At 38.0% G+C, this 27,718-nt stretch overlaps 1 protein-coding gene across 1 annotated transcript; it reads left to right on the forward strand.

The window, feature by feature from the left end:
* On the forward strand, positions 1-27,718 carry SDAD1 (SDA1 domain containing 1). The gene is made up of 22 exons (XM_008567296.1): positions 1-188; positions 4,244-4,348; positions 5,008-5,106; positions 6,497-6,607; positions 8,170-8,241; positions 8,318-8,418; positions 9,888-9,945; positions 10,570-10,644; positions 12,351-12,452; positions 13,043-13,112; positions 14,244-14,347; positions 16,203-16,260; positions 17,378-17,436; positions 18,057-18,133; positions 18,933-19,030; positions 19,137-19,213; positions 19,870-19,996; positions 22,018-22,112; positions 22,254-22,444; positions 22,551-22,635; positions 23,488-23,649; positions 27,548-27,718. The coding sequence occupies exons 1-22, from the start codon at positions 99-101 to the stop codon at positions 27,593-27,595; spliced, it is 2,064 nt and encodes a 687-aa protein (XP_008565518.1). The 5' UTR covers positions 1-98; the 3' UTR covers positions 27,596-27,718.

The raw sequence follows: 27,718 nt of genomic DNA on the forward strand, positions 1-27,718 counted from the left end.
GGAAACAGTAGTCCGAGCTGCCGCTGAGAAGGGCTGGCAGCTGTCGGCCTCATGAGATTTCTTAGAACTGTTGGCCGCTGAGCCAGTGTGCAGCCAACATGTCCAGCAGAAACAATAACAAGCTGCCCAGCAACCTACCGCAGTTACAGAATCTGATCAAGCGGGACCCGCCGGCCTACATCGAGGAGGTGGGAGTGCGGCGTGGCAGACGCTGAAGACCCGGGGGGGATGGGTGAAGACACCGGCGGGGGTGGGGGAGAATGGTGGCGTGGGGTGTAGCCGGGATCTAGGCTCGCCGCGTGTTATCTGTTAGGTTCCGGGGTCCCTCCGCAGGAAAGAAGGGGTTGGGGAAGGGATGTGCCTTAGAGTTCGTTCCCCACCTCTTGGAAATCTGCTGCCCCTTTGGATTTTCTGCCTGCTCTGTAGACCCCACTGCCGTGGAGACATCTTTAAAAGCCTCGTTTTGGATTAGGGGTTATCTCGGCCTCACGGAGGTGGAGAGAGAGACAAATGGCCCTCCCCCAAGTTCCACACAGGTTTCTCAACCTCTTCTTTTTAGAAACTCTAACTTGAATTAGTCGGTAACACTTGATGAATCGGATGTTTGAATGCATTTGATCGACGTCTCTTTCCAAGAGCCGGTTCTGTGCCCTGGGCTGTGCCGGGATGGAGTCGGGGGTGGGGGAAGGTTCTCAAGTGCAAGGGACAGACTCGGAAGCTTAGTATATCCAGTTAAGCCAGGATTCAAACTCACTGGAAGCTGGCATGATCTGGATGTCAGAATGTGCTTCGGAAAAGGTTAAGGTTGAATAATTAGATTAGGCCCTGATCGTGATTGTTTTGATATACTGAAATTGCAGCAAATGCCCAGCAGAGATACCTGTGTAATGCCTGTCAGACAAATGGGTGTTGGAAGGAAGCACCTGCCAGATTAATATATCAAAATCACCACTTTGATTTTGTGACTTCTCGGTTCAAACACCCTTAATGTTCGCAATTTGTGTAAGGTCAGTACAGTATATGCAAATCCCCATATATGGTATCTACTGTGTGTCGATAAAATTCTGGACACTGAGGGTACAGTGATTAATAAGACAAATAAGAGAGACATATTCTAATGAGGCTGGACTTACAATGGTAAGGACTATCAAAAAAATAAAACTTGACAGGAATATGTTAGAATTGGAGGCTGCTGATTTAGACTCCATGAACCAGGAAGGCTTCTCTGCGGTGATGGTATTGAGCCTTACAGATCAAGAGCATTCGAGATAGAGGGAATATGAAATGCTGAAGCTCTTGGTAGAAAAGACGCAGAGGCAGCCAGTGTGGCTAAAGCGTAGTGAAGACAGTGGAAGGTGATGTGGGAAATGCAGGCAAGGGCCAGATCATGCAGGGCCTTTTAGGCCATGGTAAGGAGTTTCAGTTTTACTCTTAGTACTTTGAGGGGTGATTAAAAAGTTTTAAGCAGAGAAGTGACATGTCTGATATATATTTTTTAGAATTTACTCAGGAAGTTTTATATAGGATGGATTTTAGAAGAGCAAGACTGGAAGCAGGGTAACTAATGTAACGGCTATCGGAATAGTCCAGGTAAGGGATGGTGGTGCCACTGGAATTATTAACAGGATTCGAGAGAAGTGAACAGACTGGGACGATTCTGCATGGAGGTAGAACACTAGTAAGACAAAGGAAAATGAAGGAATGAAGGATGACTCAGATTTTTTATTTCTACATCTAGGTAGGTGATAGTGCTATTTACTGAAGTTCATTCATTTGATAAATATTATTGATTACCTACCTGCTGTGTGCTGGGCACAGTGCTGGGCACTAGGACTATAGTAATGAGCTATACAGACAAAAATCTTATCTTCATTAAATTACATTCTAGTAGGGTTAGACATACAATAAAAATATATAGTATGTCAAATGATGAAAAGTGCTGTGAAAAAAAATAGGAAAGTGCTTGTATATGTGTTGGGGATGGGGTAGGTGTTGTAATTCTAAATGTGATAGTCAGGGAAGATCTTTTGGGGATGATAATATTTGAGTAAAAACCTGAAGGAGATGAAGGAGTGCTATGCATACATTTAGAGGAAGAACAATCTAGGCAGAAAGAATAGAAGATATAATAGAAGGAATAGAAGATTATTTGGGGCAGGAATATGCCTGGTGGGTTTGAGTAACATAAAGAAGGCCAGTGTGGCTCAAAATGGGGCATGAGAGAGGGTAAGTAATAAGAGGTACGATGGAGTAGTGTCTTACAGAGCCTGGCTGTTTTTATGAACTTTGGATTTTACCTCCCATCGAGATGGAAGCCTTTAGAGGGTTTTGAGCAGAAGAATACATGAACCACGTTTTATAAGAGCAGGATCACCCTGACTTGTTTTGAGAATAGACCGTATGTAGGAAGGCAAAGGTAGAAGCAGAGACACCAGTTAAGAGGCTGTTGGAATTATCCATAGCAAGAGATGATGCTGCCTTGGACCAGGATGGTAGCAGTGGAGGAAATAAGCGATTAGATTCCGCATCTGGTAGGTAGAGAAAGCTGTGAGGACCCCCAACATTTAGAGGCTAGTGAGTTGCTGAGTAACTAGCAAAAGGGACTGAGAAAGCAGCCAGTGGGTCTCGAGACATAAGATTCAGACTTGGGGTTGGGAACAGTTAAGGAGGAGAAACGAATACCAATCCAGAAGGCCACCAGTGCTCTGGAAGTAGCATTGAGAAAAAAGGAGGGCACCTACTGGCTCAGCCATGCTGAGGGAAAGAAAACAGTGTAGCAGTGTGTCAGGAGCGAACCAGGGTTCTGATAGATCATCAGAATGACTGCCCTGGCCCTACCCCAGAGTTTCATGTTTTCACTGGTATGGGGATTAGAGTGAGGGGATGCGGGATAGCCTGGGAGTCCTGGGCTTTTGTGTTGACTGATGGACTTAAAGGAATGAGATTAATCCTGATCATCTAAGGAAGATAGATAGTGGTGGCTGGGCCATGGGTGGGGAAGGGGATGAAAAGGGGGAAGAATTTTGTCAGGAGCATGAAGAGTTCTGGGACCCTCTCCTCTGTCCTGTTCAATGGAGGTATGGAGTCAGGTGAGGTGTGGTCTTATCTGAAACATGCAGGGGCTTTAAGTATCCCTGTTGAATCCCACTCTTAGAAAAAGTTGGATGCCTAGCAGTTTTGTTGGGGAAATAAAGAGTTATGTTTTTTGACCATGCTAAATTTAAGACTTCTTTTAGATATTTAAACAGAGATGTCAGGTGACTGGACATATGAATTCAGAGTACGTTGGACAAGTTAGGGCTAATAATAAATAAATACTCTTTTTCATAATGTGTTTACGTGTTGTGTGTGTGTGTCTATGTGTGTCTTACACACACACACAAAACTTAAAAACACTGGATGGAGAGTAGCTAAAGGGCATGGAACTGAGGCCTGATGAATTCCACCATTAGCTTGTCAGGTGGTTGTTAGGTCCAAACATAATTAAATGAGACAGTGTACATAATGAGTTTAGCACATAGTATATGCTGTATAAGTGGAAGTTATTATTTCCATGTGTCTCTTGCTCTTGGCTGTTAACACAGCCTATCTCAAACTCTGGCATAAGATCTTAATTGGTATTTTTAAAAAGAGGGAATTTTGACTGGAGAACATCATGTACTTGAGATATAATTTACATTTTCTTTTTTTTTTTTTTAAAGATGACCGGTAAGGGGATCTGTAACCCTTGACTTGGTGTTGTCAGCACCACGCTCAGCCAGTGAGCGAACCGGCCATCCCTATATGGGATCCGAACCCGTGGCCTTGGTGTTATCAGCACCGCACTCTACCAAGTGAGCCACAGGCCGGCCCAATATAATTTACATTTTCTGACCTGGCATTTTTCTGTTGATTTGAGTGCTCTACATACATAATGTAGTAGAGGTCATTTAGATAGTAAATGGCAGAATAGGGCCAAATCTGAGCTTTTGACTCTTGCTTCATTGTTCTTTACACCACACCATGTAAACTTCTAATGATAATTCTAAGGAAAGTATCTTCAGATTATCTGTGATGTGCTTAGATTTTTTGAAATTCATTTTGAAGAATGCAGGTGAGGAAGAAGTAGTGTTTTCTATACACTGCTGCATCCTTTTCTTCATGCCACTGTCAAAGACTTTTACTAAGTAGTTTTTCATTCTGAACTGAGATAGTCATATAATAGAATGTGATAAACTTAAATTTTATTTATTTCTTTTTACAGTTTCTACAGCAATATAATCACTACAAATCCAATGTGGAGATTTTCAAATTACAACCAAATAAACCCAGTAAAGAACTGGCAGAGCTGGTGATGTTTATGGCACAGGTAAGAAGATAATTTCTGAGTAAAACAAAGGCCAGTGTTACACACAATTTGCAGAATTTTTTTTCAGGAATACTCAACCTCATTTCCCTCTGGAGTGAAAATTAATTAATTAATTAATTATTATTATTATTTTTTTAAAGATGACTGGTAAGGGGATCTTAACCCTTGACTTGGTGTTGTCAGCACCACGCTCACCCAGTGAGCTAACCGGCCATCCCTATATTGGGATCCGAACCTGCGGCCTTGGTGTTATCAGCACCACACTCTCCCAACTGAGCCACGGGCCAGCCCCTGGAGTGAAAATTTAATTAAAAGTTTTTTTAACTTTCCCTTTTTGCAAATGTTATTTTCTCTGTATGGTGAGTTATAGGATTTTGCTAGATCTTTTCATAGAACCAACTAGAACAAAACCTTCAAACTATTTTTTTTCTTCAAATTCATCATACAAGCAGGTTCTTAGTCATGTCACAAATATTTTTGAAGACTAGGGGAAATATGAGAAGTGTCCAAGAAATTAACATGTACAAGAAGAAGATGATTTGGGAACCATCTACTTCTGTGAAACATAGCTTTCAACTCTCCTTTTGCAGAACTACCTAATTCTGTGCCTGAGTTATAGGAGAGAAAGAAACTTCAGGAGAGTATTTGCTTTATTGCAGATTGCTCACTGCTATCCAGAAGATCTAAGTAACTTTCCTCAAGAGCTGAAAGATCTTCTCTCCTACAATCATGCCGTCTTAGATCCAGATCTTCGAATGGTAGGACCAGTGTTTGGATCCATATATTGTGCTGTGTTCTGTGTGCGCTTAATATGTGTATAAATGAGAACAGCCTCTAGGCTAAACATCTTCCTTCACTTCCCTTCCAAGAGCACATGGTCAACAAATCACTTGTAATGAATCAGTCTCTGTTTCTAGCAAACCCAGTCTAAGGCAGTTTCAAGTTTAATACATCCATTTTTCAAATACCTTTACAGCAGGTACTTATACAAATATTATGATTGCAAAACATATTAACATCCTATACCAAAACTTGTAAAAAGGCTAAGTCTGTATATTCAACTTGGTGTTTAAGTCTAAGGCAGTTTCAAGTTTAATACATCCATTTTTCAAATACCTTTACAGCAGGTACTTATACAAATATTATGATTGCAAAACATATTAACATCCTATACCAAAACTTGTAAAAAGGCTAAGTCTGTATATTCAACTTGGTGTCTTATTCGTACATTTTCCCAGACTTTTTGTAATTCTGCCATATTTATACCTCTCTAGGATTTTATTAATTTGGTTAGGCCCAAAAGAAAAATACCATCTTAGACAAGCCAAAGTTGCTTTTCAACTGATTGACTCAGCTGGGCTATGGGACCTGGCATCAGAGCCCACAGGGTTTCAAAGTCAAACCATTAGTTGGAAGGCTTTTACCTATCTTTTGTAACTCTTCAGGTCCCTGTAGGTTGTACAGATTTGAGATTTTGAGTTTAGAGAATTGCTGTCTTTGCAAGTAATTAGATTTTCTTTAAGTTTTGCATGACTGACAGTATACAACCAAGCTGGTTTGCAGGCATTATTTATTAAATTGTGTATATGTTTCTATATAGTGTTTTATGATGATTAGTAGGATTTTTGTTTATTTTTTTTCTTTTTAAATAGTAGAGATTTCCTTTACTAAGATGAGGGTTTGAGTGTGTATATTTAGCATTGGTCTTTAGAATTATTTAGAATACACTGGAGGATACTCTTTCCAGTTTAGTGTATTATGTTATTGTTGCCCCACCTGTGTTATCTTTGTGGATTTATTGATCACTAGGGTTTTGTAGTATATTGGCACTCCCCTGAGAGGCCTTCCTTGACCTCCCTGTGTAAAGTAGCCCTTCCTAAGTCAGTATTTATCAATTATATTACCCTGTTTTGCTTCCTTAGGGACACTTATTATCTGAAATGCTCCTGTTTATGTGCTTACTTGCTTGTCTGTTTCCTCTTCTTCTGTACCCTGAGTGTAAGCTCCATGAAGGCAGCGACTGTTCTGATGCCTACAAAAGTGCCTAGTTAATAAAAGACATTGAGCTCTTTGGGATATATATGTTCCACTTTCTTATCTTATTATCTTTACCATTATCTTATAGTGTATTTTCTTTTCCTTCCTGAGACATTTTGCAAAGCTTTGATCTTGCTGAGAAACAAGAATCTTATCAATCCATCAAGTTTGCTGGAGCTCTTCTTTGAACTTCTGCGTTGCCATGATAAGCTTCTACGAAAGGTAAAGAGCAAAAAAAATTTCCCTACATCTTATTCTTCTTTGAAGTGACTTAAAAACTTGTAGAATTTGTAGTCCCTTGAATTCTTGATGTTTTACATTACTGGATACAGTTAAGAATAATTTTAATAGGAAAAAATCAACAATCATGTGCATGCAATATGGCGGTAACTGCTAACATTTATTCAGCACAGACTCTGTGCCAGGCGCCATTCTCAAAGCTTTTGTGTATTTACTCGTTTAGTCACAAAACCCTGTGAGATAGGGTTGATGATGACAATGATGATTGATATTATCATTACTTTACAGATGAAAAGGCTAAGGCACAGAGAAATAGAGCAACTTACCCAGGGTCACACAGCTTCTGAGAGGTGGGGCTGGAATATAAACCTAGGGAGTGTGGCTCCAGAACCCAAGCCCTTTACCACTGCACAGTACTGATGGCTAAATCAGGGAATGGGTACTCATCGCTGTAATCGATACCCCTCCTCAATAAAACTAACTGTTTTTTTGTAATTAACATTTTCCAATGACTTTGTATTTGCTGATGTAAGGCCACAAGCTGAAAGTTTATGAAAGAAATTTAAGAAAGAAAAATTTAAGTTTACATTCACTAACTTAAAATTTTTTTCCAAAATAATAAGAGACTACTGGTATATGATGTTAGCAATTGTACTTTGTGGTCCCTTGGACCTTTTATTCCATAATAATTTGGGAGCATAGTTTGGGCACCAATGATATTTGTATTCCCAGTATTGTCTTGCATGCAGTTAGGTGCTTGATAAATGGAGCAACTTTCCTTTTTTTTTTAAAAATAATTTATTGTGATATAATTCATATACAGTTCATCTACTAATGTGTACAACTCAGTGGATTTTATTATATTCACGGAGTAGTGCAACTATGACCACAATCAATTGTAGAACATTTTTATCACCACCAAAACAAACCCCTTCCCATTAGCAGTCAATCCTCTTCCCCTCATCTCTTCCAGCTCTAGGCAATCACCAATCTACTTTTGGTCTCTGTAGATTTGCTTATCTGGATATTTCGTATAAGTGGAGTCATACAATATGTGGCCTTTTGTGGCTAGCTTCCTTTGCTTGGCATAATGTTTTCAAGGTTCATCCATGTTGTACCATGTATCAGTACTTTATTCCTTTTTGTTGCCAAATAATATTCTGTTGAATGGACATACCAGATTTTGTTTATCCATTCATCAGTTAATGGACAGTTGGGTTGTTTCCATTTCTTGGCTATTATGAATAATGCTCCTATGAATATTTGTGTGAACATTCCTGTGGAAATATGAATATGTTTTCATTTCTCTTGGGTATGTAGCTAGAAGTGGGATTGTTAGGTCATACAGTAACCTCATGTTTAATCTTTTAAGAACAACTTTTGTTTGCTTTTTTTTTTTTTGGCTTGGTTTTGGTCTCTTTTGTGATTGAATGAAAAGTAGGTAAAATAAGTCATTTTGTACATTTGTACTTTTCTCCAAATTTAGCAAGGTTAGAAATACCTGTTAGGCTTAATGTGTATGTGTTTTTGTTTCTTTTCCTCAGACATTATACACACATATTGTGACTGATATCAAGAATATAAATGCAAAACACAAGAACAATAAAGTGAATGTAGTAAGTACCCTTTTGTTTCCCTTGTTTTCAGCATTGTACCATCAGTGTATTAGATCTTTCTCTTCTATGTCTTCAGGTCTTGCAGAATTTCATGTATACCATGTTAAGAGACAGCAATGCAACTGCAGCCAAGATGTCTTTGGATGTGATGATTGAACTCTACAGAAGAAACATCTGGTAATATATATGCGTATATATATATATATATATATATATATATATATATACACATATATATATATACACATGTATATATATATATATATATGTGTATATATATGGTTCTCCTTTGATTGTTGTCTTTTCCTGAGATTAAGGCTGTGCTTAGCAGGAATGAGTAGAAAAACACATATACCATCTTGTCCACTGAATATACTGAAAATATTGAATATATTGAAAATACTGAAAGTATTCAATTTTCTTTTACTTTTGTCTTCCCTTAGTGCTTTGAAATTTTACTAGTGCATATCTAGGCTGTTTAAAATTTGTCATCCGCTATAATGGATGGACACAACTTGAAGACCTATGTTTTGTTTTCATGACTAAGAAGTTTTTTTTTTATCACTTCTTTGTCAGTTTCCTCCTTATATTTTATTTGTTCTCTCACACTGAAACTCTTATTATTGATTATTGGCCCACCTGTATTAGTTATAGTTTATATATATATATATATATATATATATTTGTCTCTTGAGAAGTAGACTCTTCTATTCAGTTGTAAGTAATACAGAACACATACACACATTTTTCTTGATCTTGAGCTCTTTCATATACGTCTGTCATAGGATAAGTTGGAAGTAAAAATAGAGAGGCAATCCAAATGACTGATAACATTGGCTGCCATTTCTCACGCATCTACTGAAGTTGGGCACTTTACATTACCTTGTTCAGCCTTCAGAACAACTTGAGAACAAATGTAGCTTGTCTGGCATTATCCCCAGTTTTTAGAGAGTAAGACTGAAGTGCATAGTATTTATGTTAGTAAAAGTTTAGATAGTAAGAGGCAGAGTTGAAATTCAAACCCAGATTGTCCATGAGTCCCTCTGAAGATTTTCAAGTCAATTCATGCTATATATGTAAAATATCGTATTTCATAAACCGGTTTGTTGGCACAGTGCCCCCAATTCATGTCTTTTGCTTTTTTAATTGACTTTTTTTCCCACTATAAAAGTAGTATTCATTGTGGCAGAAAATTAGAGAAACTAGAAAAGTTTTATTATTAAAAATTATTGACAGTCCCACCACCTAGAGACAACCACTTAATATTTTATGGCATTTCCTCCCAATCTTTTCTTTAAGATGTATTTTTAAGTATGGTTGGAATTTTACTATATTAAAGTTTTTTTATTCTGGGTTATTGTTTTTTTCCTACTTCCTTTGAGGACATTCCTGTGTTTTATTTAAAAGTTCTTCCAAAACTCCATCTTAAATCTCTAAATTTCTGTCATGAGACTGGGCTAACATTTAATTAAATGTTTCAGCTGTGGTTGACCACTTCTTCAACCCATGCCTTTTTAAAATATTACAATTGTGAATTCTAATGTGTCAGAAATATTTATAATATTGTTTATTTTGTGCCTTTGTCTGTGCTGTGAAATACAGTTAAAATGAAACTTTACGTCAAAACACTAATTGTCTTCCCCCAGGAATGATGCCAAAACTGTCAATGTTATCACAACTGCATGCTTCTCCAAGGTCATCAAGGTGAGTGCCTGCAGAGCTGTGTGAAAGCACTGTCTGTGGGTGGTCCGCTTCTGCAGATAGAAGGTGAAAGAGTCGGGTGTGTGAGGAAAGAAGGTGCAGACATGCTGTTTATGTTCAGTGTTGCTTTCTTTATACTTAGATCACTTCCCTGGGTCATCTGTGCTTTAGAGGGGTCAAAGAGAATTATGAGTTTTTAAAATACTGTGTAATAAACCATAGCCGTAGTGTTCATTTTATTTTTTCCCCTGTGATTCTTGACTTTTCTACTGGGCTTAGACACAGCTGAAAGAAATTTAAGGAGTATGACTTTCTGTTGGAAGAGCTGTAATGTCACTTTTCTTGTGGGGGATGTACAAATTCTTGACAGTTTATTTGAATGATAACTATGTAGAGCCTTGCAGTTTTTATCTAGTTAAAGATTTTTTAAACTATATATTGATGGAAGAAATAACATAAAACCATCTTTTTTTTGGTCAGGAAAGATGAGCAAAAATCTCAACAACCTTTGAATTTTTTTTCTTTAGACCATAGTTCACAGGCTCATATAAAGTGTCGACAGAAATATTTATTCTTTGTTGTAAGCTGAATTAAGTAACAGACTTTCTTTTTTGGATTGGTCTTTAGATATTAGTAGCTGCTTTGACATTCTTCCTCGGGAAAGATGAAGATGAGAAACAAGACAGTGACTCAGAATCTGAGGTTAGTTTAATCATAGCTGCTTCTGAATTTTACAGTTCATCAGATTTCATTATCTCTCTGAGTCTAAATTGTAAAATACATGACTGCTTGAGTTAGAAAGAAACTTATATGTCACCTTTGTCCTTTGTTGAGGACATGCTGTCATGCTAAGATTTAATTCCATTTAGAATTTGTCACTTGTATTCAGTAAGATTGATTAAATAAAATAATAAAACAGATTCATTAAGCCTGGTTCTTAGTTCTAAAGTTATACCTATATCTCACTATGTAAATTTAGAATGAAAATTGCCACCAAAATATTTTTGAGGCAATGTCAGCATAATAGAAGTTTAGAGTGGGTGAAGAGATGGGAGTAATATAGCATCTTTAAAAGGAAATAAATCAAGACTTATGATGTAATGAAAATTTCTTATATTGTTTTATTTTTACATGCTGCTTTGTAGGGAGTATCTTAGAAGCATTAAAAAGAAGAAATTGTAAAAAGAATTCTTTCCTCCCCCTTATTAGAATACTGCACTATATAGTAACATCTTTTCAACAATGTGTGACCAATACATTTTTATTGTAAAAAATTTTACATATTTAAATTTTAGATATTGTAAAAAGTTTTAGATAAAAGTTTTCTTCACCATGTCTTATTTCTACTTCCCAGATTCCTCCTCCCAAATAATCATTTCATTTCCCATGCATTTTTTTTTTTTCCTTTTTGTCTTTTTCGTGTCCGGCAACGGATCGCAACCCTCAGTGTCGCGCCCGTACCGGACCCGACCGGGACGGCAACGGGATCGCAACCCTCGGTGCTGCACCCGCACCTCGCTCAGCCAGTGAGCGGGAACCGGTCTGTATGTGGGATCCGAGCCCTCGGCGGGAGCGCCACTGCGCTCCCAAGCGGCGCACTGTAGCAGTGCGCCACCGGGCTGGCCCTTCCCATGCATTTTTATATGGATATGTGTATGTAGTCTTACATGTGTAGTGGTTTTAAAAAACTAGTCATGTGTTACTGAATGACAGGGATACTTTCTGAGAAATGCATCGTTAGGCGATTTCATCATTGTGCAAACATCATAGCGTGTACTTACACAAACCTAGGTGGTATAGCCTACATACCTAAGCTATATGGTAGAACCACTGTTATATATGCAGTCCATCATTAACTGAAACCTTATGCTGTGTGTGGCTGTCTGTATAGATTTGCCTCATTCTGTTAACCTCCACATATTTCAGAATATGAATGTATTATATGTTAAGCCTCCTCCTATTGAGAAATATTTGTTTCTAGTTTCTTTTTTCAAATGAAAACATAAGTTGTATTCTGTCTGTATGTCATAGTTCAATAAAAAGCAAACTTAAAATATAAAAATAAAAACCAGTGCTGCAGTGAATATCTTTGTATGTGCCTGTTTGTACACATGTGTGTGCATAAACTTGATTTTAAAGGTTGTTTTTAGGGCCGAGCCCGTGGCACACTCGGGAGAGTACGGCGCTGGGAGCGCAGCAGGGCTCCCGCCGTGGGTTCAGTGCGCTCACAGCGCTCACTGGCTGAGTGCGGTGCGGCTGGTCTCAAAAAGGACAAAAAAAAAAAAAAAGTTGTTTTTAATAGCTGTGTGCAAAGAGTAAAAGAACCAAGAAGTTGTTGAAAGGATTACTGTTTACTTCTATGCAGATTTTCCTTGTTTACAATTTTTATAAAGTAGTTTCTTCTTCAGGATGAAGGACCAACAGCAAGAGACCTGCTAGTGCAGTATGCCACAGGGAAGAAAAGCTCCAAAAACAAGAAGAAGTTGGAAAAGGCAATGAAAGTGCTCAAGGTGAAACTTGTACCTGGGAAATTAGATAGGAATCATTAGAATGCAAAATATGTAGCCAAAACTTTTAAGAATTTGAAATCAAGGAATAGCATTTTGAAAGACTTTGAAATGTGTGATGAATTTTTAAACACTGTTTTTTTAAGATTAATAAATGTATTCAACCCTAGCAAAATCTGTGACTTGAATAAATTAATTTGATTAAATTCACTTTCACTTGTTCTGGTCAGGGTGGCTCACATTAGGATATCTTTTTACATATGTCTTCTCAGAAGAATACACGAATGATGTACATTTGATATTTTGTAATGATTATTCTGAAAATCATTAATTTGGCCTCTGTGTTTTTTAACGTTTGTATTTCCAAATTGTTCCAAAGTTTCACAGGTGCTAATGGCTGGAACATTCCCAAGGTTTAATCTTAAAAGGCCTTTAGTTCTTCCAGTTGAAAGAAAGGTTTTTAGAACAAAGACTTTTTTTTATTTTTAAATAGATGGATTTGATAACGGCTTTTAGCACATTAGCACACTGAATTCCAAGGGTGTCCTTACTGTAATTCATAGTGGAAATGTTTTCCTCTCCCTTTCTTTCAGAAACAAAAGAAGAAGAAAAAACCAGAGGTGTTTAACTTTTCAGCTATTCACTTGATTCATGATCCCCAAGGTACTATAGTTAGGATCTCCCATGTTACTTGTTGGCCTTATCTCTGCCTGTTTTGTTTCCTGCCTTCAGCATTATCAGGGAATATAAGATCCCTGGCACTTAATAGGCAGTCAGTAAATGCTTAGTTTTTACTAGTTGGTTGTAACCTGGAGAATTGTGTCCTAAAACAGTGATTCCCAGTTCACAGCAAAATGAGAAAAATGTGGAAGAGCACGTCTCTCTGAGATACATGTCTTGAACAACACAATAGTGGTAGGATATTGTACTTGACCAAATGAAAAATTGGCCAGTCTTTTGTTGGTCCCTTTTTTTTCTTTTTAAAATGGTCTGTGGAAACTAAAAGTCTGGGAAACCTTGTTCCAGAACACTAGTTCTCAAACTAGGCTGCACATTGGAATCACCTGGGGAATTTATAAAACTATACTTATACTTGAGGTCCTGTTATCCCCAGAGATTCTGATTTCGTTGGTGTGGGGTGTGGCTGGGCATTGGGGTTTTTTACACTCTCTGTACTCTAGTGTAGGGCAACATTTGCTGACCCCTGCTCTACATTGGTGTTTCTCAACTATAATGTGCATACAAATTATCTGGGGAGCTTGTTAAAGTGCTTATTCTTTTTTTTTTTTTTTTTTTTTTTTTGACTGGTAAGGGGATCGTAACCCTTGGCTTGGTGTCACCCGCTCCGCGCTCAGCCTGTGAGCGCACCGGCCATCCCTATATAGGATCAGAACCTGCAGTCTTGGCGCTCCCAGCGCCACTGCGCACCCAGCGCCGCACTCTCCCGAGTGAGCCACAGGGTCGGCCCAAAGTGCTTATTCTGATTTAGTAGGACTGGGGTGGGGCCTGAGATTCTGTGTTCCTGAGATTCTGGTGGATCAGCTGCTGCTGGTCTGTAGACCACCCTTTGAAAAGCAAGGCTCTAGAGAACTACTAAGTGGAGCACTTATCAAACAGTTACTCTAAATGTTGATGCTAAATATCTTGGGAATCCTTCAGGCTTAATTTGGGGTACCATTAAAGATGTATTCACCTGCGTATGAGTCTTTTCACCAATCTAATTGCTGCCTTTCCCTTCACCTGTTAGATAATGTTATATAGACCATGGACCCACAGTGTATTTCTCCTTTCTAGATTTTGCAGAAAAACTACTAAAGCAGCTGGAGAGCTCTAAGGAGAGGTTTGAAGTGAAGATGATGCTCATGAACCTCATCTCCAGATTGGTGGGAATTCATGAGGTTTGAATTACATATGTTTCTCTTGATGAATATTAGAAGTAGAATTATTCTTGGTAAAAAAGAAAGCCATTAAGCAGAGCAGTGGCTTAATTTTATCCTCCAAATCATTTAAACAAAAGAATACAATCTTTCACTCTGAAAAGAGTTGTTTCTATCAATTTGCTTTCTTTCTAAGTATGAATATTAACTCATAAATATGTTTAGTTTATGGACAGATTCTTTGGTGTTCTGTTTTTCTTCTTGCTTTTTATTCACTTTGTTTCATATGTGTACATTATCCTGAGCCATCATAATCCAGGTATTTTTGTTGACTGTTACTAAAGTTCATTTAACCTTTCATGGCTTTCCTTACTACCAGAGCCCTCAAGTGGGAAATTGTCATGTTTGCAAAGCTAAATTCTCTGGTTATTTATTTTATGTTAAATTAGATTGCAAGAACTCTTTGATGGTGTATATGTTGTATATACACAGGGAATCTTCTACTCTTAGACGAGTGGCAATTGTAGAAGAGAGATGCTGAAAAATTTAGGCCATGAAGAAATGATCATTGAAGTTGTTCCCTATCATTTTGGTCTTGTGACTACTGTTGGTTTGAACATTGCTGAATGTATTGCTTTCCTTAAAAAAATTTTTAAGTGAAAAAACAAAACAAGAAAAATAAAACAGGCTTGTTTATTGGAAATCAAACAATATAGACATATGTTAAATTAAAAATGAAAGCACAAAAGTGAAAACACTTGCTCTCTTTCTCTGAAAAAAACTTGTTAAAGTTTTAGTTAATACATTGCCTTTTCTCCATGGGCTGTAGTCCCAAAGTAAGGATGACCCACTCAATTCTTGTTGCGTTTGTGCAATAATTTTGTGTCAGACCTGAGTTTGAACTTGATAGGAAAGCAGAGTGATTTACGACTTAAATGTGGTTTGATGGAAATGGTACTGGAGTTTTAACAACTGACTACAATTGAACATCCATCTTTATATTGAGCTAAAGCTTTCCGTGTTACTTCTTTTTTTTTTTTTTTTCCTTTTTGTCTTTTTCCGTGTCCGGCAACGGATCGCAACCCTCAGTGTTGCCCCCGTACCGGACCGGGACCGGCAACGGGATCGCAACCCTCGGTGTCACTCCCGCGCCTCGCTCAGCCAGTGAGCGGGAATCGGTCTATATGTGGGATCCGAACCCTCGGCAGGAGCGTCGCCGCGCTTCCCAAGTGGCGCACTATAGCAGTGCGCCACCGGGCCGGCCCCTCCGTGTTACTTCTTGATGGCCCATTCTAGTTTTGCTCTGTGGCTAAAACAAAAAAAATTAATTTATTCCCACGTGATGAATTTTGAAAAAGACAAGTACATCTCTACAATTTCATTTCTTGAAATTAAACATACCATTTCCTTAATAACTGGACACCTGTCATCTTTATCTAAGTAGACTCCAGAATGTTAGTGTTTTCTCTCTAAGATATGGAGTACAGTATAATTCCTGCAATGTGCTTCAATTGGATACTATAATAAAATCAGGACTGTAGGTTTTGTGGTGATCAAATTATACTGGATGCTATTCAGATTTGAATTTTTATTTTGTCTGTTGCTTTGGATCCTTAATATCAATACTTTTCCTTTCTGTAGTCCCCCTTCTCTGGGAACACTGAAAAATCAGTCTGCAGCCACACCAATTTTAAAAGTAGAAGAATGTTACATTTTGGTTGCCTCTCTTTCTCCTAGTTTGTTCTACATATACTTACCAAAAATAAAAAATGATTCCCAGTTAATTAAGCTTGGTGATATAATTGCATTATAGAGAAATGAAATTCTGCAGTTCAGTTACACAAATGCTAAAGTCAGTGTATTCTTTTCTCCACAGCTTTTTCTCTTCAACTTCTATCCCTTTGTGCAAAGGTTTCTGCAGCCTCACCAAAGAGGTAAGCTGCCCACTTGCCATATTCACAGTGCCATTTTGGTGGATTTGGCATTAGAATAACCATCTCAAATCTTTTGTTCTGGAATCATTAGAGATAGAGTTAGGAGTGAAGTTTGCTCTGTATCAGAGAAGGGGAAAGAAATCCTATGTTTTCTCTCTAGAGTCTGCCATGGTTAGTTCTGCTCATCAACTTTAAGAAACCATTATTTTTGAAGAAAAAATCCTACAGATTGGTTTATCAAAGGAAGTCTTTGTGTAATACCTTAAATGCTCATAAGGAAAATTCTAGAAAAGAAGTTTAACTTTTTACTATAGCTTCGTAATAGATATCAGGATTTAATCTCACTACTCTCATTGCCCTCATGCGTTTCCTCAATTAAAAACAGCAAGAAAGAAGAGATGGTTCTTTCTGCCTTGAATTTGAACCAAGGTAGGAAGGAAACTAACATTTATTGAGCATCTAAAATCTAACATGGGCCAAGTACTTTACATACATTGTCTCGTCTAACCCTCACATAAATCCTGTGAGGTATAGAAAGAAAAAAACCCAGGGTCACTCACCAAATAAATGGTGTCAGAATTTATCTCACTTCTTTCTTTTGCCAGAGGGCTTGTTTTTTACATATACTGTGCTGCCCCTTTGAAGGGAGGTGTGTGTATATATGTACGTTTGTATTCATTCATTCAACAAGTATTTATTTAGTGATTTCTATGCCGGGCACTTTATTAGACACTAAGAATTCCACAGTGAACATAAAGCAAAGTTCTTACCGTCACAGAGCCTACATTTTAGAGAGAGACACAGACAGTGCTGTATATAATATGTCCAGGTAAAGAAAAGTGTTTTGAAGAGAAGGGAAGTGGGGTAAGGGCAATAAGGAGTCCTTGTGCAAGTTCTATTTTATATTGTGTGGTCAGGAAGAACCTTTCAATAAGGTAACAATTGAGTAAGGACCTGAAGGAAGCGAGAGCATGAGCTATGCAGATTATCTGGGGGTTGGGTGTTTAGGTGAAGTGAGTAGCAAGAGCATTGAGACCAAAAAGTGCTAGCCATGTTTGCTATGGTCCTAAGAGGCAGAGCAATAAACTAAAACCTTTCTGATCTCTTATGTTTTCAGAAGTAACAAAGATCCTTCTGTTTGCTGCACAAGCCTCTCATCACCTTGTGCCCCCAGAGGTGAGAACTCTCAGCCTTACTTTTGGATCTATTGCTTGCATAGCAGGGCCACTGTCAGGTACATCAGGGTCACTTTTTTCTCATGGGTCAGTGCCCCCCCCCCCACCTTTTTTAAGTGAGTAGGAGAGACACTAACTATTGGAGATACACATAGAAGTTCAGTTGTACAGCTCATAGAAAGTAAAGTTTCTTTTGGACAAGTTGTTGAGAATTCCGATTTTGTTTAATAACCAACTTTTATGACTAAGGGAGGTCAAGAATATTAGTAAGTTTATAGTGATTATTTTTCAAAGCTGTTCTTTGATTAAAAGCTGTTATTTGATTTTCATCTTTTCAGTATTGGATTATCCTGTGTCAAGCAGTTTTTTTCACCTATATAGAAAAATGAATTTAAACTAGAGTAAAATTTAAAATTTAGTTTGAGGATAGCCAAAGAGACTGAACTCCAAAACTGCGTATTTCTATCTCTGTCGTCCTTATGCTTGATTCCTTCCAACTCCCAAACCAGAGATGGAGGGCTGTTTTTCCACTGTGAATAATCTATTGTCCTTTCATCCTCAAGTGTTTGAGTAGGTACATACATGTTACTAGCACTCATCTCTCTTCTTTTCCCAATTCAGATCATTCAGTCATTGCTCATGACTGTGGCCAACAATTTCGTTACTGACAAGAACTCTGGGGAAGTCATGACAGTAGGGTATGTAGAACATGGCTGGAAGCATGTTTTTATTGTGCTAGGTTTGCTTTAAGTTATCAAGATGTAGGATTTCTGGCAGTGTGGCCTCTAGAAAAGCAGTTTAAAATATACTTCAGTCTTCTCAGGAGGCTTGGTGTTTTTTATTTTATTGGTCAGAATTTTGAGGTGGAAGCCAGAGAAAAGATACCTGTCCTTCTAATCAGCGTTTTGCTTTATTACGAGTTTTATTCTTTTGGATAAATGATTGTTTGGCAATCTAAGTGTTTTTCTTTTATCTCCCATCCTGAACTTATGTCTTAGCCTGGAACAAGTGATTTATTATTGAAGCACTCTTTAATTCTAGGGCAGTTCAGTGGCCCTTTTGATTAATTCAAAAGCACTTAATGAATGTGAACACTAGTTTAAGGATTGCCTGGTCTTTCTTGGTAAATAAGCAATGTGCCGAACGGTTGCTTTTTATCTCCCTTCAAAAATATTGCTGGGATAATGGCCCCAAAGACCTTTAATCTTTCTTATTTGACCTAGCCCTGCATTAGAGGTGTTGACTAAATGCTGCCATGACTTAGTGTGCAGGACACTTTTCCTTATTCCGCTAGCAGAGGATGTAGCAGTAACTGGAATAAAAGCCCTCTAAGGCGTCCCATTCTCATATTCTCTGCCACGCTGCAGTTTTAGAAAGCTAGGCCATACAAAACCCAACTTGTATTAATTTTGATTTAATGTTTTTAGGAAACCTTCTTAGGTTGAACCACATAAAACTGCTGTTATGGTTTTTTAAAATTCATTTTTCCTTTTCTAGAATCAATGCTATAAAAGAGATAACAGCTCGATGTCCTCTAGCCATGACTGAAGAACTTCTCCAAGACCTGGCTCAGTATAAAACACACAAAGATAAGAGTAAGTTGCTTGTTATTTTCTACAGACTATACGATACAGTGTGACTCATTTTTACCTCACTGTATTCTCTGCTCCAGAATTTCTAATTAAAGGTATTATTTTACAGATGTAATGATGTCTGCTAGAACTTTGATTCAGCTTTTCCGAACACTGAATCCTCAGATGTTGCAGAAGAAATTTCGGGTAAGTGAAGCACACTTATGTTGGTCTAAAGCTTATGGTTCAAAAGATGAGGAGAGTAGTTTTCTACAACTTGAATTTTAGTATTTGTGATGCTTCCATTATGAGTACTGGTGATGCACATGGTTTTATTCTTTAAGCTTAGGATACAGTTGATTGAATACCATGACCTTAAATATCTTGTAGTTGGCACATGCTCTTCGATGATGACTAAGTCTTAAAGACCTATCAGGCTGTTTGAACTTGAAAGCTTTTGATGACATCATTAATAGAGTGGAATCTCAGAGATCAGTCAGTAGCTGATGCCAGTGTTGAACAGGTTACTGCCCAGGCAGATGACACCTCTTTCAAGGTTGGAGGAAGGAGGGATGCATATATGTAACAAAGAGGGATGGTATTTTCAAGACTTTAAAAATTGGAGCAGTTATTCTCTAATAACTGCCAGTTTCTTGATCTGGATCAGAAGAAAGCAAGAAAATAATGAACAGAGTTCTGGCTGACGGATTTACTTTGATCTGAGACATAAGCAGACTTATTGTGATTTGATTGCCTCAAATTTTTTATAGTGCTCCCTTATAATTCATAATCCTAGAAGATACCTTTCATGATTAACATTTTGCAGTCTAAGCGCCTTACTATAAACAATTTCTTCTCCTCAGGGTAAGCCTACCGAGGCCTCCATAGAAGCGAGAGTACAAGAATATGGAGAGCTGGATGCTAAAGATTACATTCCAGGAGCAGAAGTTCTAGAAGCTGAGAAAGAAGAGAATGCGGAAGATGATGAAGGTTCATTTTTATTTCACCATTATTCAGGGCAAAATCACTTCTGCTGTATCTGTTCTGACCTCTAAATTCTTATGCTGTTTGAACATTCATTCAGCAGATATTTACAGCAGTCCCCTCTTATCTGCGGTTTTGCTTTCCATGGTTTGTTACCTGTGATCAACTGTGGTCTGAAAATAGGTGAGGTCAGTGCAGTAAGATATTTTGGGGAGGGTGGAGAGAGAGAGAGAGAGAGAGAGAGGGACAGAGGCCACATTCACATAACTTTTATTGCAGTATATTGTCATAATTATTCTATTTTATGATTAGTTATTATTGTTAATCTCTTACTGTGCCTAATTTGTAAATTAAACTTTAAGGGGCTGGCCAGTTAGCTCAGTTGGTTAGAGCACAGTGTTGTAACACGAAGGTCAGGGGTTCAGATCCTTGTACCAGCCAGCTGCCCCAAAAATAAATAGATAAACTTTATTATAGGTCTATATGTGTAGGAAAAAACATGGTATAGAAAGGGTCCAGTGCTCTCTGCAGGTTCAGGATCCACCGGGTGTCTTGGGATGTGTCCTCTGTGGATAAGCGGGGACTAGTCTATTGAGCAATGACTGTGTGCCAAGCACTGTTATAAGCATTGAGGATCAAGTGAGCATGGTTCTTGCTCTTATGGAACATACATTCTAGTATGAAAGATGCCTTTTCGTGTCCTTTAGGGTGGCTGCCCTTATACACTGGCATGGTCAGTCCTTGGAGCACCTTTCAAAACTCTCCCTGTTGAAGTGAATGCTTGTTGAACTTACTGAAGAATACTTGAGGAATTTCATTCTAATTTCCAGTGTCCCATCTTCTTCCTGTTTGTTCATTCCTTATTTCAACAAAGCTTTCTTAAGCATTAGATGTGAGCTGGCCACTGTCAATGCGGAGATGAATGATATTGTTCGTGCTTTTGAGGGTCTTTCCTAAAGAGCTGAGCAATAAAGTATTAACAAGACTTATAATTGGAGTGGGGGCATAAGGGCAGGAGAGAAGTCAGGTCTCCCTCAGAAGTGAAGAAAAAGGCTTCAGAGAGAGGGTGACTGATGAGCCAGGAGAGTGGTAAGGAATGCTAGAGTAGTGGAGACTTTCCAGGCAAAGTGGATAGTTAAGGAACCATTAGAAAGTAGGATACAAGGCAGGACATGGACACTATGAGATAGGAGACTAGAGTAGGGTTGCAGACCTTATCATGAGTGGTTGAGTAGATGCCAGACCAGAGAGCTGGGACATTGTCTTATAGATTATAGGGAGCCACTGAACAATTGCAAGTACTTGTATCTGTGATTTCAAAATGTTACTCTGATGGCTTCATTAAGAACCCTAATACCTCTTTATTGAGGTGTCTACAGGGGTTTTTCACATCCAAAATCTTCTACCTCAGTTTTCTGAATGACTGTGCCTAGTTTCTCATACATGTATAATTATGCTGAAAGGGGAGTTAGTCCGATACTTGCTGTGTAGCCAAGATAAATGTACAAGTGCAGTTTTTCTTATTTTGTTTTTTTTTTTGGCGACTGGCTGGTGCGGGGATCCGAACCAATGACCTTGGTGTTATAATACCACACTCTAACCAACTGAGCTAACCAGCCAGCCCTAAGCAAAGTTTTGATGGATGCAGTTGGTTTAATGGAAAGAACATGGACTCTAGAGTCAGACATGATTTTCATGATTTCAGTCCAGTTTACATTTTCTAGCAGTGGGGCTTAGGAAATGTTAATTAACTGCTAGTCTGTTCCCCTTTTGAGTCGTGAGGTTTAGAGTGAATGATCATAAGGTTTTGGCTCATGGTACATACTTGGTCAGTGCTTATGCCCCATTCCTTAAATTAACTAAATTGATGTGGCTTATTTAACAATAAATATTGCTCAATTCTTGGTCAGTAGAGTATCTACTAGAGAGGTTCATTGCCTTGCTTTTCTCTGTCTTGACTTATTGCAGCTTGCTGTGAGTACTTGGCATAAAGCTGTAGTAATAACAGTGTGCTCTTGCTCACACAGATGGATGGGAAAGCACCAGCCTTGGTGAGGAGGAGGATGCCGATGGTGAATGGGTTGATGTGCACCACTCTTCCGACGAAGAACAGCAAGAAATTGTAAGTCTTAAAATCATAAGCGTATCACTCTGATGTTTAAGACATAATATATTCTGGGCCTTGTTGGGAGACTAAAATTTGAATGGCTAAGCTCTCAGTTGAGCTAGTAGCCATTTGAGCCTTTGTTTGTGTGCTTTCAAGTCCAAGAAGCTGAACAGCATGCCCGTGGAAGAGCGGAAAGCCAAAGCTGCAGCCATCAGCACTAGTCGAGTTTTAACTCAGGAAGACTTCCAGAAAATCCGCATGGCCCAAATGAGGAAAGAACTTGATGCTGCCCCCGGGAAAGCCCCAAAGCGGAAATATATTGAAATAGACAGTGATGAGGAGTCCAGGTAAAATGGCACATACACCAGGTCTTCAGTCAGCTCACATGGTCATGAAAGCATTAGGGAAAGGAAGTCTACCCTTGTTTCATACTGTGTTTTATCCTCACCCCAGGGGTGAATTACTTTCTCTTCGGGATATTGAACGCCTTCATAAAAAGCCAAAATCTGACAAGGAGACAAGACTAGCAACTGCAATGGTGAGTGAGGCATATCGTCCCTAGTTCTTTAAACAGAAAACAAATACAATGAAATATAATACAGAACTTGTATAGCCACAGAATGGCAATTTTAAAAAAATGTTGTGAATAAAGTATAATTAACATAGAATAAAATGAACAGATATAAGGTGTTCAGTTAGATGAGTTTTGACAACTGTATCCATGTAACCACCACCCAAAATGAAACAGAGCAAGGAAGGGCAGTCTTACATGTTCATGATATCGGGAGGCTTAGTACCTTTATCAAAGCTAATAGGAAAGCAGGGGAATGTTTGCAGTCATCAGTGAAAAGCCAGAGCCAGTTGGAGTCTGCATCTGGCTAGTGCTAAGGCTATTCATGATTGCATCCTGTCTACATTTCCAACTTCATTTTCAATACTTTGACTTCTTTTAGGCACCATCCCATACTAGCTCTACCTCTGCATTCCATTTGTAGTGAAACCTGTTTAGATAAGTTTAAAAACACATGTTCTTTCTCCTTCACACCTTTGCACACACGACCCCTACTTCCTGAAATTCCCTACCCTTCCCTTCCAATCCCACACCATGAATGCCTTTATCCTACAAAAAAATAGCATGCTATCTTCCTTTCTGGGAAGCTCCTTTGTCATCATTGTGCTGAGTCATGATCTTTTCTTCCCTTGCTCCATTACAATACTTCATAGCCATTTCTCCCTTGGACTGAGTCCCGGGGAATGAGGACTGTGTACTGTCCATCTGGTATCCTTGGCATCCAGTACAGCACCTGGCACAGAGGAGATGTTTGTGTTGAATAGATAACTCCTGAAGTTTTTCATTTAAGAAGAAATATCAATCTTTTTGTGCTGATAGGCTGGAAAGACAGACCGAAAGGAATTTGTGAGGAAAAAAACCAAAATAAATCCATTTTCCAGTTCCACAAATAAAGAGAAGAAAAAACAGAAGAACTTTATGATGATGCGCTATAGCCAGAATGTCCGGTCCAAAACTAAGCGTTCCTTCCGAGAAAAGCAGGTGAGTTCAACTTGAAGCTTGGGTGGCAAGAACAGTACTGTAATTCTAAGATTACTGTACATTTGAGATGGAGTTGTACCTTCTGAAGACCACGTATTGTGTGTGTCTTGGGGTTAATGGCAGCATTACTGGAGAGTAGAGAGAGGTGGAAGGTAGTCAGGGTGTGTAAATCCCAGACCTGACTTGGTTGAGACTCAGCTATGTGACCAAAGAAGGGTCCATTTTTCTCCTTTATAAGTAAAGGGGTGTAAACTAGGTCATCTCTGAGGTCCCTTCCCATGTTAAAACTCTCTGACATTTGATCTGTGAATTGCAATATCAAAATTAATTAAATAACAATTTTTGAGTGCCTATTTTATACCTCGTACTTTTCAAAAAGCAATAATTTTGTGTGATAATGTCTGAGAAACAGTTTCAGGAAGGCAGTGCAAAATGAACGGTTCTGTGTTGGCATGATCATTCCTGTATGTGCCCTTTTGCAAAGACTATCTGTTTACAAGCCTTTGGGATTTCATTTTTTCCTTTGGCAGCCTTTGAATGGTAATCCCATGCTGCTTGGGTGGCTTACTTATTTCAGAAATTCATTGTAGTAAAATAAATTTATGCTTTTGTACTTCCCTCTTCTGGGACTGTACCAGAGTATATCTAAATGTCATTCTGAAGAATCTCCAGGAAATTAGGTCCAGGGCATATAGTCCCTCATTCCTAAACATTTAGGCAAGGACAAGCCTACCAGGACTGAGTGTAACAGCCAGCTCTCCATGGCAGTGCTGTTTCTGTGTAGGTACCAAGTTAGTATAACCAAATTAAGGTACCATTTTAAGCTCTACTTATCTGTTTATCTCATCTTTCTAGGTCTAAACTGTTCAGTGACATCATGTAAATAATAAAGTGACAGCATTTTTAATAAAAGTTGTTCAAATTAGGGTGAAAGGAAAGGTATTATTTAAGATTTTAAGTACTCTAAATTCTGCTACATTCTCCTAAATTTATAGTTGAATTGACTTAATTCCATTAGTCTGTCCTGCATTAGCCCTTAATAACATTTTGGGGCTGAGGAAGTAGTAATCGTCCCAAGTTGGTAGGCCTTGTTTCATTAATGAGGTTTATATGATTGTGCTACATTTTAGCTTAGGACATACCTCCTCCCTAATCCCTCTGTTTTTTAGCATACCTTTTTTTGTAGTCATGGAGAAGCCCTGCTTTGTTCCTTGTCAGCACCTCTGAGTCATAAAACATCTCTCTTGAGATTAAAATATTTCTTATTTAAGAGTAAATTAAGAGTTTATTGGACATATATACTTGTTGGTTAAAGAATACTTTTTCCTTGTTCTCCCATTGTTAAATTTTGAACCTGAAATTAATCAGAATTTCTATGTATGTTTCCTTGCCCTGTATTTTCTTCAAGGTCTCTCCATTATAAAACATAAGTTTAGGCCGGCCCGGTGGCGCACTGCTACAGTGCGCCGCTTGGGAAGCGCGGCGGCGCTCCCCCCGAGGGTTCGGATCCCACATGCAGACCAGCCGCTCACTGGCTGAGCGAGGTGCGGGAGCAACACTGAGGGTTGTGATCCCGTGGCCGGTCCCGGTCCGGTACGGGCACGACACTGAGGGTTGCGATCCGATGCCAGTCACGAAAAAAGACAAAAAAAATAAAAAAATAAAAAAAATAAAAAATAAGACATAAGTCTAGGTTCCTGATTTTCTTGATTTTCTACTTCACTTTAGACCAGTAGTGTTCAGTAGAAATACAATATGAACCATATATGTAATTTTAAAATAAAAAAGTAAAAAGAAAGAGATGAAATTAATTTTAATACTGTATTTTATTTTACCCAGTATATCCAAAATAATATCATTTCAGCACTTAATCAATATAAAAATTATTGAGATATTTTACATTCTTGTTTTTGAACTAATTGAAATCCAGCGTATATTTTATATACCACAGCACATCTCAGTTTGGTTTAGCCACGTTTCAAATGCTCAGTAGCCATAGTATAGAGCATCCCTAAAACTGCCCCATGACCCCACACACCCAGTGGAAAAGGAATATCACACTCCCTCCACCCCTTGGTGATATTTTACTGTCTTAAGTAAAAGGATCTTACATGGTTTGAAAGCATACATGAGGTCTTATTCTAAACTTTTAGAATATATGAAAATAGGTGACTTGGGATAAGACTAGAAAAGGAAAGTAAAACATAGAGGAGGAGAAGAGGATCCTGCAGTGCAGCTTTTAGAAAGATAAAGGAAGAGGAGGGAGAATATACCTGTTCTTATGTTCAACTGGTGGCATTTGAAGGAGGAAGGGAACTAAAGTATGTGCGAGAGTAGCCTGTGCTTTGTTACAAAGTTTAATGAGCAGTTGGTTATAAATCCATATAACCAACTTTGCTAATGCATAGAAGAGTTCTTACCATGTGGCTTGACTGTTCCAGAGCATTCCATGTATTTTAACTTGTTTAATTAATACACAGCACTGTGAGCAGTTACTGTGATTAAACCAATTTAGCGGATGAGAAAATAAGGCAGATAGAAGAGTCTGGGAAATACGTCCTTAGCCAAATTTGGTTAAAATGAACTTGTTGATTTTTTGTCTTCCTTAAGTATTCCAGCTATTCTGCTGATCTACAAAGACATACCAAGACCCAAGCATGGACTAAAGGCAAAGAATCAATACTTAAAATGATAAAATCCAAGAAGTTGGAACATTTAGATGTAGAGCCAGGCAACTTCCACTCCAAAAACATTTTTTAACTAAGCAAAAAAAAAATTTAACACATTTCTTGTTAAAACTCAAGTTCTAGAGATTTTCAAAAGTTTCTAGGACAAAGAACAGTGCCTGGGAATTAACAGAATAGTATCCATGACACACTTAAAATGGTTACCTTTTTTTTTTTTTAAATTTGGGTTTATTCTTGATAATCTTTTATTTAGTATTCTGTTTGTTTTCTTTTGGGAAATATAAAACTTTATAAGTACTTTTATAGGTTTACTTCAAATGTTGGTCCTTTGGTCATCTTTTTCTCCAGATCTTAAATTCTTTGCCTTCAAATTCTACCTTAGGAGTCTTTAGGAACCCAGCTCCTATAGCTAGAGAAGGATTATAGCCGATTAAAGTCTTGATTGAGTCTAATTGGAGTACACAATTCATTGCTTTTTCCTTACGTACTTCCAATACAAAATAATTAAGCAAGTTAAAAATTAGAGCCCATATTAACTAAATTAAATATTTTGTCTTAAGCCACAATTGTCTGGATTTCAATTTCTGAGTTAATGTCTTCATGTTTTAGCCATTATAAAGGGTAAGTGTTAGCATTTACTTATAACATTTTCTTAGTTCATTCACTGCATTAAACAAACCCATTTGAAAATCAGCAAATAAGGGAATATTTTTCTGTTTCAGATTGTATATTATAGAGTTATCTTAACTCTGCACAAATGCTGAATGCCATTTAAAAGTCTTTAAATGGTCCTTATGTGCCATATTTAGTGAAATGTATATGATCTTGGAAAAGGTAATTGTGAAGAAAAATCTGTTTTCCCTTTGGTTTTAATTTAGATGATGTGTCCCACCCACAACTCCAAAATTTTAAGAGCCATATAGAACAGAAAAGTGCTATGTATTATCCATGGAGACGGGTGATTCTCTGGCTACTGCATTCTTCAGCTGTTACTGTTTTGAACTTTTGTCCCCATGAATTGGGAACAAAGCAGTCAGAGCTTTGCATATTTTCTAGCAGTATGGAGGCCCCTATTGGTTTCACTATTTATAGTTTTTCATGATGATTTATTGACTTAATGATTCCTTTTTTGGTAAACTTCCATATTACCAAATTAGTGTACTGGGATACCCAAGAGTTATCATGGTTAAATATTTTTTCTTATCTTCCAGCTGGCACTACGTGATGCACTTTTGAAAAAGAGAAAAAGAATGAAATAACTTCCAAACAAGTTTAAGGAGAATGCAAAGTTTGTATCATTGCTCTGAAAATTAGTAAATCAAGAATGTTTTTTTTTTCATTAAAAAAGTTCAGAAGTACTATATTGTGAAATTCACTGTAAA

This window comes from Galeopterus variegatus, unplaced genomic scaffold, assembly GCF_000696425.1.
Source record: "Galeopterus variegatus unplaced genomic scaffold, G_variegatus-3.0.2 Scaffold309, whole genome shotgun sequence".
Lineage (NCBI taxonomy): Eukaryota > Metazoa > Chordata > Mammalia > Dermoptera > Cynocephalidae > Galeopterus > Galeopterus variegatus.

Excerpts from the sequence above, each read along its gene's own strand:
- SDAD1 (XM_008567296.1), top strand. The coding sequence starts at position 99 with ATGTCCAGCAGAAACAATAACAAGCTGCCCAGCAACCTACCGCAGTTA. Across the intron at positions 18,134-18,932 it reads GGGGAAGTCATGACAGTAGG|AATCAATGCTATAAAAGAGA; the intron begins GTATGTAGAACA and ends TTCCTTTTCTAG. Across the intron at positions 22,636-23,487 it reads CAAGACTAGCAACTGCAATG|GCTGGAAAGACAGACCGAAA; the intron begins GTGAGTGAGGCA and ends TTGTGCTGATAG.